The following is a 15122-nucleotide window of genomic DNA, read 5'->3' on the forward strand; positions in this document are numbered from 1 at the left end:
TGACGTTTTTAATAAACCATCCCAAAACTTAAAGAGGCAGTGTTCTGTGTCTACCTCCATGTACAGCCGAGAGAGCTGCTCTACCACAGTACACAGTGACTGCACCAGAAGAATAGGGAGTGCAGCTCTGGGGTATAATACAGGATGTAACTCAGTATCAGTAATGTAATGTATGTACACAGTGACTGCACCAGCAGAATAGTGAGTGCAGCTCTGGAGTATAATACAGGATGTAACTCAGGATCAGTACAGGATCAGTAATATATGTACACAGTGACTGCACCAGCAAACTAGTGAGTGCAGCTCTGGAGTATAATACAGGATGTAACTCAGGATCAGTAATGTAATGTATGTACACAGTGACTGCACCAGCAGAATAGTGAGTGCAGCTCTGGAGTATAATACAGGATGTAACTCAGGGTCAGTAATGTAATGTATGTACACAGTGACTGCACCAGCAGAATAGTGAGTGCAGCTCTGGAGTATAATACAGGATGTAACTCAGGATCAGTAATGTAATGTACGTACACAGTGACTGCACCAGCAGAATAGTGAGTGCAGCTCTGGAGTATAATACAGGATGTAACTCAGGATCAGTACAGGATCAGTAATGTAATGTATGTACACAGTGACTGCACCAGCAGAATAGTGAGTGCAGCTCTGGAGTATAATACAGGAGGTAACTCAGGATCAGTAATGTAATGTATGTACACAGTGACTGCACCAGCAGAATAGTGAGTGCAGCTCTGGAGTATAATACAGGAGGTAACTCAGGATCAGTAATGTAATGTATGTACACAGTGACTGCACCAGCAGAATAGTGAGTGCAGCTCTGGAGTATAATACAGGAGGTAACTCAGGATCAGTAATGTAATGTATGTACACAGTGACTGCACCAGCAGAATAGTGAGTACAGCTCTCGAGTATAATACAGGATGTAACTCAGGATCAGTACAGGATCAGTAATGTAATGTATGTACATAGTGAGTGCAGCTCTGGAGTATAATACAGGAGGTAACTCAGGATCAGTAATATAATGTATGTACACAGTGACTGCACCAGCAGAATAGTGAGTGCAGCTCTGGAGTATAATACAGGATGTAACTCAGGATCAGTAATGTAATGTATGTACACAGTGACTCCACCAGCAGAATAGTGAGTGCAGCTCTGGAGTATAATACAGGATGTAACTCAGGATCAGTACAGGATCAGTAATGTAATGTATGTACACAGTGACTGCACCAGCAGAATAGTGAGTGCAGCTCTGGAGTATAATACAGGAGGTAACTCAGGATCAGTAATGTAATGTATGTACACAGTGACTGCACCAGCAGAATAGTGAGTGCAGCTCTGGAGTATAATACAGGATGTAACTCAGGATCAGTAATGTAATGTATGTACACAGTGACTGCACCAGCAGAATAGTGAGTGCAGCTCTGGAGTATAATACAGGATGTAACTCAGGATCAGTAATGTATGTACACAGTGACTACACCAGCAGAATAGTGAGTGCAGCTCTGGGGTATAATACAGGATGTAACTCAGGATCAGTAATGTAATGTATGTACACAGTGACTGCACCAGCAGAATAGTGAGTGCAGCTCTGGAGTATAATACAGGATGTAACTCAGGATCAGTAATGTAATGTATGTACACAGTGACTGCACCAGCAGAATAGTGAGTGCAGCTCTGGGGTATAATGCCGGATGTAACTCAGGATCAGTAATGTAATGTATGTACACAGTGACTGCACCAGCAGAATAGTGAGTGCAGCTCTGGAGTATAATACAGGATGTAACTCAGGATCAGTAATGTAATGTATGTACACAGTGACTGCACCAGCAGAATAGTGAGTGCAGCTCTGGGGTATAATACAGGATGTAACTCAGGATCAGTAATGTAATGTATGTACACAGTGACTGCACCAGCAGAATAGTGAGTGCAGCTCTGGAGTATAATACAGGATGTAACTCAGGATCAGTAATGTAATGTATGTACACAGTGACTGCACCAGCAGAATAGTGAGTGCAGCTCTGGAGTATAATACAGGATGTAACTCAGGATCAGTAATGTAATGTATGTACACAGTGACTGCACCAGCAGAATAGTGAGTGCAGCTCTGGAGTATAATGCAGGATGTAACTCAGGATCAGTAATGTATTGTATGTACACAGTGACTGCACCAGAAGAATAGTGAGTGCAGCTCTGGGGTATAATACAGGATGTAACTCAGGATCAGTAATGTAATGTATGTACACAGTGACTGCACCCGCAGAATAGTGAGTGCAGCTCTGGAGTATAATACAGGATGTAACTCAGGATCAGTACAGGATCAGTAATGTATGTACACAGTGACTGCACCAGCAGAATAGTGAGTGCAGCTCTGGAGTATAATACAGGATGTAACTCAGGATCAGTAATGTAATGTATGTACACAGTGACTGCACCAGCAGAATAGTGAGTGCAGCTCTGGAGTATAATACAGGATGTAACTCAGGATCAGTACAGGATCAGTAATGTAATGTATGTACACAGTGACTGCACCAGCAGAATAGTGAGTGCAGCTCTGGAGTATAATACAGGATGTAACTCAGGATCAGTAATGTAATGTATGTACACAGTGACTGCACCAGCAGAATAGTGAGTGCAGCTCTGGAGTATAATACAGGATGTAACTCCGGATCAGTAATGTAATGTATGTACACAGTGACTGCACCAGCAGAATAGTGAGTGCAGCTCTGGAGTATAATACAGGATGTAACTCAGGATCAGTAATGTAATGTATGTACACAGTGACTGCACCAGCAGAACAGTGAGTGCAGCTCTGGAGTAAAATACAGGATGTAACTCAGGATCAGTAATGTAATGTATGTACACAGTGACTGCACCAGCAGAATAGTGAGTGCAGCTCTGGAGTATAATACAGGATGTAACTCAGGATCAGTACAGGATCAGTAATGTAATGTATGTACATAGTGAGTGCAGCTCTGGAGTATAATACAGGAGGTAACTCAGGATCAGTAATGTAATGTATGTACACAGTGACTGCACCAGCAGAATAGTGAGTGCAGCTCTGGAGTATAATACAGGATGTAACTCAGGATCAGTAATGTAATGTATGTACACAGTGACTGCACCAGCAGAATAGTGAGTGCAGCTCTGGAGTATAATACAGGATGTAACTCAGGATCAGTAATGTAATGTATGTACACAGTGACTGCACCAGCAGAATAGTGAGTGCAGCTCTGGAGTATAATACAGGATGTAACTCAGGATCAGTAATGTAATGTATGTACACAGTGACTGCACCAGCAGAATAGTGAGTGCAGCTCTGGAGTATAATACAGGATGTAACTCAGGATCAGTACAGGATCAGTAATGTAATGTATGTACATAGTGAGTGCAGCTCTGGAGTATAATACAGGAGGTAACTCAGGATCAGTAATGTAATGTATGTACACAGTGACTGCACCAGCAGAATAGTGAGTGCAGCTCTGGAGTATAATACAGGATGTAACTCAGGATCAGTAATGTAATGTATGTACACAGTGACTCCACCAGCAGAATAGTGAGTGCAGCTCTGGAGTATAATACGGGATGTAACTCAGGATCAGTAATGTAATGTATGTACACAGTGACTGCACCAGCAGAATAGTGAGTGCAGCTCTGGAGTATAATACAGGAGGTAACTCAGGATCAGTAATGTAATGTATGTACACAGTGACTGCACCAGCAGAATAGTGAGTGCAGCTCTGGAGTATAATACAGGAGGTAACTCAGGATCAGTAATGTAATGTATGTACACAGTAACTGCACCAGCAGAACAGTGAGTGCAGCTCTGGAGTAAAATACAGGATGTAACTCAGGATCAGTAATGTAATGTATGTACACAGTGACTGCACCAGCAGAATAGTGAGTGCAGCTCTGGAGTAAAATACAGGATGTAACTCAGGATCAGTAATGTAATGTATGTACACAGTGACTGCACCAGCAGAATAGTGAGTACAGCTCTGGAGTATAATACAGGATGTAACTCAGGATCAGTACAGGATCAGTAATGTAATGTATGTACATAGTGAGTGCAGCTCTGGAGTATAATACAGGAGGTAACTCAGGAGCAGTAATATAATGTATGTACACAGTGACTGCACCAGCAGAATAGTGAGTGCAGCTCTGGAGTATAATACAGGATGTAACTCAGGATCAGTAATGTAATGTATGTACACAGTGACTCCACCAGCAGAATAGTGAGTGCAGCTCTGGAGTATAATACAGGATGTAACTCAGGATCAGTACAGGATCAGTAATGTAATGTATGTACACAGTGACTGCACCAGCAGAATAGTGAGTGCAGCTCTGGAGTATAATACAGGAGGTAACTCAGGATCAGTAATGTAATGTATGTACACAGTGACTGCACCAGCAGAATAGTGAGTGCAGCTCTGGAGTATAATACAGGATGTAACTCAGGATCAGTAATGTAATGTATGTACACAGTGACTGCACCAGCAGAATAGTGAGTGCAGCTCTGGAGTATAATACAGGATGTAACTCAGGATCAGTAATGTATGTACACAGTGACTGCACCAGCAGAATAGTGAGTGCAGCTCTGGGGTATAATACAGGATGTAACTCAGGATCAGTAATGTAATGTATGTACACAGTGACTGCACCAGCAGAATAGTGAGTGCAGCTCTGGAGTATAATACAGGATGTAACTCAGGATCAGTAATGTAATGTATGTACACAGTGACTGCACCAGCAGAATAGTGAGTGCAGCTCTGGGGTATAATACAGGATGTAACTCAGGATCAGTAATGTAATGTATGTACACAGTGACTGCACCAGCAGAATAGTGAGTGCAGCTCTGGAGTATAATACAGGATGTAACTCAGGATCAGTAATGTAATGTATGTACACAGTGACTGCACCAGCAGAATAGTGAGTGCAGCTCTGGAGTATAATACAGGATGTAACTCAGGATCAGTAATGTAATGTATGTACACAGTGACTGCACCAGCAGAATAGTGAGTGCAGCTCTGGAGTATAATGCAGGATGTAACTCAGGATCAGTAATGTATTGTATGTACACAGTGACTGCACCAGAAGAATAGTGAGTGCAGCTCTGGAGTATAATACAGGATGTAACTCAGGATCAGTAATGTAATGTATGTACACAGTGACTGCACCCGCAGAATAGTGAGTGCAGCTCTGGAGTATAATACAGGATGTAACTCAGGATCAGTACAGGATCAGTAATGTATGTACACAGTGACTGCACCAGCAGAATAGTGAGTGCAGCTCTGGAGTATAATACAGGATGTAACTCAGGATCAGTAATGTAATGTATGTACACAGTGACTGCACCAGCAGAATAGTGAGTGCAGCTCTGGAGTATAATACAGGATGTAACTCAGGATCAGTAATGTAATGTATGTACACAGTGACTGCACCAGCAGAATAGTGAGTGCAGCTCTGGAGTATAATACAGGATGTAACTCAGGATCAGTACAGGATCAGTAATGTATGTACACAGTGACTGCACCAGCAGAATAGTGAGTGCAGCTCTGGAGTATAATACAGGATGTAACTCAGGATCAGTAATGTAATGTATGTACACAGTGACTGCACCAGCAGAATAGTGAGTGCAGCTCTGGAGTATAATACAGGATGTAACTCAGGATCAGTAATGTAATGTATGTACACAGTGACTGCACCAGCAGAATAGTGAGTGCAGCTCTGGAGTATAATACAGGATGTAACTCAGGATCAGTAATGTAATGTATGTACACAGTGACTGCACCAGCAGAATAGTGAGTGCAGCTCTGGAGTATAATACGGGATGTAACTCAGGATCAGTATTGTAATGTATGTACACAGTAACTGCACCAGCAGAACAGTGAGTGCAGCTCTGGAGTAAAATACAGGATGTAACTCAGGATCAGTAATGTAATGTATGTACACAGTGACTGCACCAGCAGAATAGTGAGTGCAGCTCTGGAGTAAAATACAGGATGTAACTCAGGATCAGTAATGTAATGTATGTACACAGTGACTGCACCAGCAGAATAGTGAGTACAGCTCTGGAGTATAATACAGGATGTAACTCAGGATCAGTACAGGATCAGTAATGTAATGTATGTACATAGTGAGTGCAGCTCTGGAGTATAATACAGGAGGTAACTCAGGAGCAGTAATATAATGTATGTACACAGTGACTGCACCAGCAGAATAGTGAGTGCAGCTCTGGAGTATAATACAGGATGTAACTCAGGATCAGTAATGTAATGTATGTACACAGTGACTCCACCAGCAGAATAGTGAGTGCAGCTCTGGAGTATAATACAGGATGTAACTCAGGATCAGTACAGGATCAGTAATGTAATGTATGTACACAGTGACTGCACCAGCAGAATAGTGAGTGCAGCTCTGGAGTATAATACAGGAGGTAACTCAGGATCAGTAATGTAATGTATGTACACAGTGACTGCACCAGCAGAATAGTGAGTGCAGCTCTGGAGTATAATACAGGATGTAACTCAGGATCAGTAATGTAATGTATGTACACAGTGACTGCACCAGCAGAATAGTGAGTGCAGCTCTGGAGTATAATACAGGATGTAACTCAGGATCAGTAATGTATGTACACAGTGACTGCACCAGCAGAATAGTGAGTGCAGCTCTGGGGTATAATACAGGATGTAACTCAGGATCAGTAATGTAATGTATGTACACAGTGACTGCACCAGCAGAATAGTGAGTGCAGCTCTGGAGTATAATACAGGATGTAACTCAGGATCAGTAATGTAATGTATGTACACAGTGACTGCACCAGCAGAATAGTGAGTGCAGCTCTGGGGTATAATACAGGATGTAACTCAGGATCAGTAATGTAATGTATGTACACAGTGACTGCACCAGCAGAATAGTGAGTGCAGCTCTGGAGTATAATACAGGATGTAACTCAGGATCAGTAATGTAATGTATGTACACAGTGACTGCACCAGCAGAATAGTGAGTGCAGCTCTGGAGTATAATACAGGATGTAACTCAGGATCAGTAATGTAATGTATGTACACAGTGACTGCACCAGCAGAATAGTGAGTGCAGCTCTGGAGTATAATGCAGGATGTAACTCAGGATCAGTAATGTATTGTATGTACACAGTGACTGCACCAGAAGAATAGTGAGTGCAGCTCTGGAGTATAATACAGGATGTAACTCAGGATCAGTAATGTAATGTATGTACACAGTGACTGCACCCGCAGAATAGTGAGTGCAGCTCTGGAGTATAATACAGGATGTAACTCAGGATCAGTACAGGATCAGTAATGTATGTACACAGTGACTGCACCAGCAGAATAGTGAGTGCAGCTCTGGAGTATAATACAGGATGTAACTCAGGATCAGTAATGTAATGTATGTACACAGTGACTGCACCAGCAGAATAGTGAGTGCAGCTCTGGAGTATAATACAGGATGTAACTCAGGATCAGTAATGTAATGTATGTACACAGTGACTGCACCAGCAGAATAGTGAGTGCAGCTCTGGAGTATAATACAGGATGTAACTCAGGATCAGTAATGTAATGTATGTACACAGTGACTGCACCAGCAGAATAGTGAGTGCAGCTCTGGAGTATAATACAGGATGTAACTCAGGATCAGTAATGTAATGTATGTACACAGTGACTGCACCAGCAGAATAGTGACTGCAGCTCTGGAGTATAATACAGGATGTAACTCCGGATCAGTAATGTAATGTATGTACACAGTGACTGCACCAGCAGAATAGTGAGTGCAGCTCTGGAGTATAATACAGGATGTAACTCAGGATCAGTAATGTAATGTATGTACACAGTGACTGCACCAGCAGAACAGTGAGTGCAGCTCTGGAGTAAAATACAGGATGTAACTCAGGATCAGTAATGTAATGTATGTACACAGTGACTGCACCAGCAGAATAGTGAGTGCAGCTCTGGAGTAAAATACAGGATGTAACTCAGGATCAGTAATGTAATGTATGTACACAGTGACTGCACCAGCAGAATAGTGAGTGCAGCTCTGGAGTATAATACAGGATGTAACTCAGGATCAGTACAGGATCAGTAATGTAATGTATGTACATAGTGAGTGCAGCTCTGGAGTATAATACAGGAGGTAACTCAGGATCAGTAATGTAATGTATGTACACAGTGACTGCACCAGCAGAATAGTGAGTGCAGCTCTGGAGTATAATACAGGATGTAACTCAGGATCAGTAATGTAATGTATGTACACAGTGACTCCACCAGCAGAATAGTGAGTGCAGCTCTGTAGTATAATACGGGATGTAACTCAGGATCAGTAATGTAATGTATGTACACAGTGACTGCACCAGCAGAATAGTGAGTGCAGCTCTGGAGTATAATACAGGAGGTAACTCAGGATCAGTAATGTAATGTATGTACACAGTGACTGCACCAGCAGAATAGTGAGTGCAGCTCTGGAGTATAATACAGGAGGTAACTCAGGATCAGTAATGTAATGTATGTACACAGTAACTGCACCAGCAGAACAGTGAGTGCAGCTCTGGAGTAAAATACAGGATGTAACTCAGGATCAGTAATGTAATGTATGTACACAGTGACTGCACCAGCAGAATAGTGAGTGCAGCTCTGGAGTATAATACAGGATGTAACTCAGGATCAGTAATGTAATGTATGTACACAGTGACTCCACCAGCAGTATAGTGAGTGCAGCTCTGGAGTATAATACAGGATGTAACTCAGGATCAGTAATGTAATGTATGTACACAGTGACTGCACCAGCAGAATAGTGAGTGCAGCTCTGGAGTATAATACAGGAGGTAACTCAGGATCAGTAATGTAATGTATGTACACAGTGACTGCACCAGCAGAATAGTGAGTGCAGCTCTGGAGTATAATACAGGATGTAACTCAGGATCAGTAATGTAATGTATGTACACAGTGACTGCACCAGCAGAATAGTGAGTGCAGCTCTGGAGTATAATACAGGATGCAACTCAGGATCAGTAATGTATGTACACAGTGACTGCACCAGCAGAATAGTGAGTGCAGCTCTGGGGTATAATACAGGATGTAACTCAGGATCAGTAATGTAATGTATGTACACAGTGACTGCACCAGCAGAATAGTGAGTGCAGCTCTGGAGTATAATACAGGATGTAACTCAGGATCAGTAATGTAATGTATGTACACAGTGACTGCACCAGCAGAATAGTGAGTGCAGCTCTGGGGTATAATACAGGATGTAACTCAGGATCAGTAATGTAATGTATGTACACAGTGACTGCACCAGCAGAATAGTGAGTGCAGCTCTGGAGTATAATACAGGATGTAACTCAGGATCAGTAATGTAATGTATGTACACAGTGACTGCACCAGCAGAATAGTGAGTGCAGCTCTGGGGTATAATACAGGATGTAACTCAGGATCAGTAATGTAATGTATGTACACAGTGACTGCACCAGCAGAATAGTGAGTGCAGCTCTGGAGTATAATACAGGATGTAACTCAGGATCAGTAATGTAATGTATGTACACAGTGACTGCACCAGCAGAATAGTGAGTGCAGCTCTGGAGTATAATACAGGATGTAACTCAGGATCAGTAATGTAATGTATGTACACAGTGACTGCACCAGCAGAATAGTGAGTGCAGCTCTGGAGTATAATGCAGGATGTAACTCAGGATCAGTAATGTATTGTATGTACACAGTGACTGCACCAGAAGAATAGTGAGTGCAGCTCTGGGGTATAATACAGGATGTAACTCAGGATCAGTAATGTAATGTATGTACACAGTGACTGCACCCGCAGAATAGTGAGTGCAGCTCTGGAGTATAATACAGGATGTAACTCAGGATCAGTACAGGATCAGTAATGTATGTACACAGTGACTGCACCAGCAGAATAGTGAGTGCAGCTCTGGAGTATAATACAGGATGTAACTCAGGATCAGTAATGTAATGTATGTACACAGTGACTGCACCAGCAGAATAGTGAGTGCAGCTCTGGAGTATAATACAGGATGTAACTCAGGATCAGTACAGGATCAGTAATGTATGTACACAGTGACTGCACCAGCAGAATAGTGAGTGCAGCTCTGGAGTATAATACAGGATGTAACTCAGGATCAGTACAGGATCAGTAATGTATGTACACAGTGACTGCACCAGCAGAATAGTGAGTGCAGCTCTGGAGTATAATACAGGATGTAACTCAGGATCAGTAATGTAATGTATGTACACAGTGACTGCACCAGCAGAATAGTGAGTGCAGCTCTGAAGTATAATACAGGATGTAACTCAGGATCAGTAATGTAATGTATGTACACAGTGACTGCACCAGCAGAATAGTGAGTTCAGCTCTGGAGTATAATACAGGATGTAACTCAGGATCAGTACAGGATCAGTAATGTAATGTATGTACACAGTGACTGCACCAGCAGAATAGTGAGTGCAGCTCTGGAGTATAATACAGGAGGTAACTCAGGATCAGTAATGTAATGTATGTACACAGTGACTGCACCAGCAGAATAGTGAGTGCAGCTCTGGGGTATAATACAGGATGTAACTCAGGATCAGTACAGGATCAGTAATGTAATGTATGTACACAGTGACTGCACCAGCAGAATAGTGAGTGCAGCTCTGGAGTATAATACATGAGGTAACTCAGGATCAGTAATGTAATGTATGTACACAGTGACTGCACCAGCAGAATAGTGAGTGCAGCTCTGGAGTATAATACATGAGGTAACTCAGGATCAGTAATGTAATGTATGTACACAGTGACTGCACCAGCAGAATAGTGAGTGCAGCTCTGGAGTATAATACAGGAGGTAACTCAGGATCAGTAATGTAATGTATGTACACAGTGACTGCACCAGCAGAACAGTGAGTGCAGCTCTGGAGTAAAATACAGGATGTAACTCAGGATCAGTAATGTAATGTATGTACACAGTGACTGCACCAGCAGAATAGTGAGTGCAGCTCTGGAGTATAATACAGGAGGTAACTCAGGATCAGTAATGTAATGTATGTACACAGTGACTGCACCAGCAGAATAGTGAGTGCAGCTCTGGAGTATAATACAGGATGTAACTCAGGATCAGTAATGTAATGTATGTACACAGTGACTGCACCAGCAGAACAGTGAGTGCAGCTCTGGAGTAAAATACAGGATGTAACTCAGGATCAGTAATGTAATGTATGTACACAGTGACTGCACCAGCAGAATAGTGAGTGCAGCTCTGGAGTAAAATACAGGATGTAACTCAGGATCAGTAATGTAATGTATGTACACAGTGACTGCACCAGCAGAATAGTGAGTGCAGCTCTGGAGTATAATACAGGATGTAACTCAGGATCAGTACAGGATCAGTAATGTAATGTATGTACATAGTGAGTGCAGCTCTGGAGTATAATACAGGAGGTAACTCAGGATCAGTAATGTAATGTATGTACACAGTGACTGCACCAGCAGAATAGTGAGTGCAGCTCTGGAGTATAATACAGGATGTAACTCAGGATCAGTAATGTAATGTATGTACACAGTGACTGCACCAGCAGAATAGTGAGTGCAGCTCTGGAGTATAATACAGGAGGTAACTCAGGATCAGTGCAGCTTCCTCCTGTAATGATCATGTGTATATATATATATGTATATAATTTCTGGGTCTTTGCTTTCTCCAGGTTGCGGCTGCTGAATCTGGATAAGAACGCCCTGTCTTCGGTCCCCGCCCTGACTTCGGTCCCCGTCCTCTCAGGTGCTGTTCTGGAGGGTGAGGTGACAGTAGATGAGCTGGAGCGCAGTGCGGCGGCTGATGACAGAGTGGATTACGTGGTGTCACACAGCAGGAAGGATCCTGACCGGACAGGTGACAGCTCCGCTCCTATCAGCTGGAATTTAAAGGGCAACTCCTGAAAGTTTCTCTCTGACTTTTGCTTCTGGTTGCAGAGGTGGTCTTCCCCTCCCCCCGGTATCCACTCACATCCCACCGTGCCCTGGTGAGTACAATACTGGGGGTTTTACATCATCTCCAGTTCTGTAGCCTCATGATGTATTTTACTGGTCCAGTTCGGCACCGATTGTTCAGACCTCTGCTCGCTGCCAATGAATAGAAACCTTCACATTCACACTGGCTTGATCTGATACTAACAGCTGAGCGGTTGTTAGAGTTGCATCCACTAGTCCAGGGGTCAGCAACCTGCAGCATCTCAGCTTTGCAAAGCTAAACCCTCAGTATCCCGACAGTCAGGAAATGCTGGGAGTTGTACTATCACATCAATATATATCTTCGGTGCAGCAGGTTGCTGACCCCCCGGACTAGACAGTGCATGAGTCATCATTATCATCAATGCATCATTGGTTATCTACCATGTAATTCTATATAACAGCTCTCTTTTTTGTCTTGCAGAAACCCATGGATATCAGCTTTCCCACCGCATCCCTGTATGGCCCCCTCATGTCACCCGCAGAGTTCACATCACCTCCTCTGCCAAACCTGAAGACCCTGAGTCTGGCGGATAACAAGGTACGGACCCCCATCTCTATACATGATAAGATCCTGTCTGCAGCCACCACTAGGGGGAGATCCCTGTATACAGAGATACATGATAAGATCCTGTCTGCAGCCACCACTAGGGGGAGCTCCCTGTATACAGAGATACATGATAAGATTCTGTCTGCAGTCAGCACTAGGGGGAGCTCACTGTATACAGAGATACATGATAAGATTCTGTCTGCAGCCACCACTAGGGGGAGCTCCTGTATACAGAGATACATGATAAGATCCTGTCTGCAGCCACCACTAGGGGGAGCTCCCTGTATATAGAGATACATGATAAGATTCTGTCTGCAGTCACCACTAAGGGGAGCGCCTTGTATACAGAGAAACATAAGATTCTGTCTGCAGCCACCACTAGGGGGAGCTCCCTGTATACAGAGATACATGATAAGATTCTGTCTGCAGCCACCACTAGGGGGAGCTCCCTGTATACAGAGATACATGATAAGATTCTGTCTGCAGCCACCACTAGGGGGAGCTCCCTGCATACAGAGATGCATGATAAGATTATGTCTGCAGCCACCCCTAGGGGGAGCTCCTGTATACAGAGATACATGATAAGATCCTGTCTGCAGCCACCACTAGGGGGAGCTCCCTGTATACAGAGATACATGATAAGATTCTGTCTGCAGTCACCACTAGGGGGAGCTCCCTGTATACAGAGATACATGATAAGATCCTGTCTGCAGCCACCACTAGGGGGAGCTCCCTGTATACAGAGATACATGATAAGATTCTGTCTGCAGCCACCACTAGGGCGAGTTCCCTGTATACAGACATACATTATAAGATTCTGTCTGCAGCCACCACTAGGGGGAGCTCCCTGTATACAGAGAAACATAAGATTCTGTCTGCAGCCACCACTAGGGGGAGCTCCCTGTATACAGAGAAACATAAGATTCTGTCTGCAGCCACCACTAGGGGGAGCTCCCTGTGTACAGATTTTCTCAGCCTCTTATTAGCTGTGGATTTTCCCTCTGTAGTGGTGAATTTCTGCCTGTAGCTCTACATTCAGGCCTTATATAAAGACTATACACTGTGTTCCAAATTATTATGCAAATAATATTTTCTCTGATTTTCCCAAATTACCTATATGAATTGCAGTCATTGTAATTTTCCAGTCAAATAACTATTAGAGTACAAGTGAAAGGTTTTTGTATAAACTGCCTATGATAACAGGATATTTTTTTAAAAATAAAAACTCAAACTGCACTCAAAATGCATGTTCCAAATTATTATGCACAGCAGAGTTTTCAACCTTTTCATTTTAATAAAGAACAAAAAAATGGTCATTTGTGAAATTATAAGCATTAGCAGGTTATTAGAAACTGAAATCAAACAGTTTTCAACTCAAAACTTTATTCTAGGTGATGTTACATTTGCACATAGGACCCCTTGTTCGAAAGGAGCTTCTGAACTCTCTCGTCCATTGAATTTGTCAGGTTTTGGATGGTTTCTGCTTCAATTGTTTTGCATGAGGACAGAATACCCTCCCAGAGCTGTTGCTTAGATGTGAACTGCCTCCCGCCATCATAGACACTCCTTTTAATGATGCTCCAAAGGTTCTGAATGGGGTAGAGGTGAGGGGAGCATGGGGGTCACACCATAAGTTTGTCCCCTTTTATGCCCATATCAGCCAGAGATGCAGATGTTTTATGTGCAGCATGAGATGGTGCATTATCATGCATGAAATGATCTTGCTGCGGAATGCACGGTTCTTCTTCTTGAACCATGGAAGGAAGTGCTGTTTGAGAAAATCCACATACATTATGGAGTTCATCTTTAGCGCCTTCAGGGATCCTAAAGGGGCCGACAATCTCTCTCCCCATGATTCCAGCCCAAAACATTACTCCACCTCCTCCTTGTTAGCGCCATAGCCGTGTTTGCATGGGGTGTCCATCAACCAGTCATCCTCCACTCCATCCATCTGGACCATCGAGATCATTTCATGCATGATAATGCCCCGTCTCATGCTGCACATAACACATCTGCATCTCTGGCTGATATGGGCATAAAAGGGGACAAACTTATGGTGTGGCCCCCATGCTCCCCTGACCTCAACCCCATTGAGAACCTCTGGAGCATCATCAAAAGGAGTGTCTATGATGGCGGGAGGCAGTTCACATCTAAGCAACAGCTCTGGGAGGGTATTCTGTCCTCATGCAAAACAATTGAAGCCGAAACCATCCAAAACCTGACAAATTCAATGGACGAGAGAGTTCAGAAGCTCCTTTCAAAGAAGGGGTACTATGTGAAAATGTAACATCACCTAGAATAAAGTTTTGAGTTGAAAACTGTTTGATTTCAGTGTGTAATAACCTGCTAATGCTTATAATTTCACAAATGACCATTTTTTTGTTCTTTATTAAAATGAAAAGGTTGAAAACTCTGCTGTGCAGAATAATTTGGAACATGCATTTTGAGTGCAGTTTGAGTGTTTTATTTTTTAAAAAATATCCTGTTATCATAGGCAGTTTATACAAAAACCTTTCAATTGTACTCTAATAGTTATTTGACGGGAAAATTACAATGA

At 42.9% G+C, this 15122-nt stretch overlaps 1 protein-coding gene across 1 annotated transcript in view; it reads left to right on the forward strand.

Moving 5' to 3' along the window:
- Positions 1-15122, forward strand: part of XRRA1 (X-ray radiation resistance associated 1) — a 56131-nt gene that overhangs the window by 32094 nt on the left and 8915 nt on the right. The window contains exons 9-11 of the mRNA XM_073661067.1: positions 11715-11899; positions 11980-12029; positions 12440-12556. Coding sequence (XP_073517168.1) covers positions 11715-11899; positions 11980-12029; positions 12440-12556 — 352 coding nt within the window. The remainder of the gene's footprint in view (positions 1-11714; positions 11900-11979; positions 12030-12439; positions 12557-15122) is intronic.

The sequence above is a fragment of the Phyllobates terribilis genome, unplaced genomic scaffold (assembly GCF_046119375.1).
Source record: "Phyllobates terribilis strain yellow unplaced genomic scaffold, ASM4611937v1 Scaffold_2__4_contigs__length_985480577, whole genome shotgun sequence".
Taxonomy (NCBI): Eukaryota; Metazoa; Chordata; class Amphibia; order Anura; family Dendrobatidae; genus Phyllobates; species Phyllobates terribilis.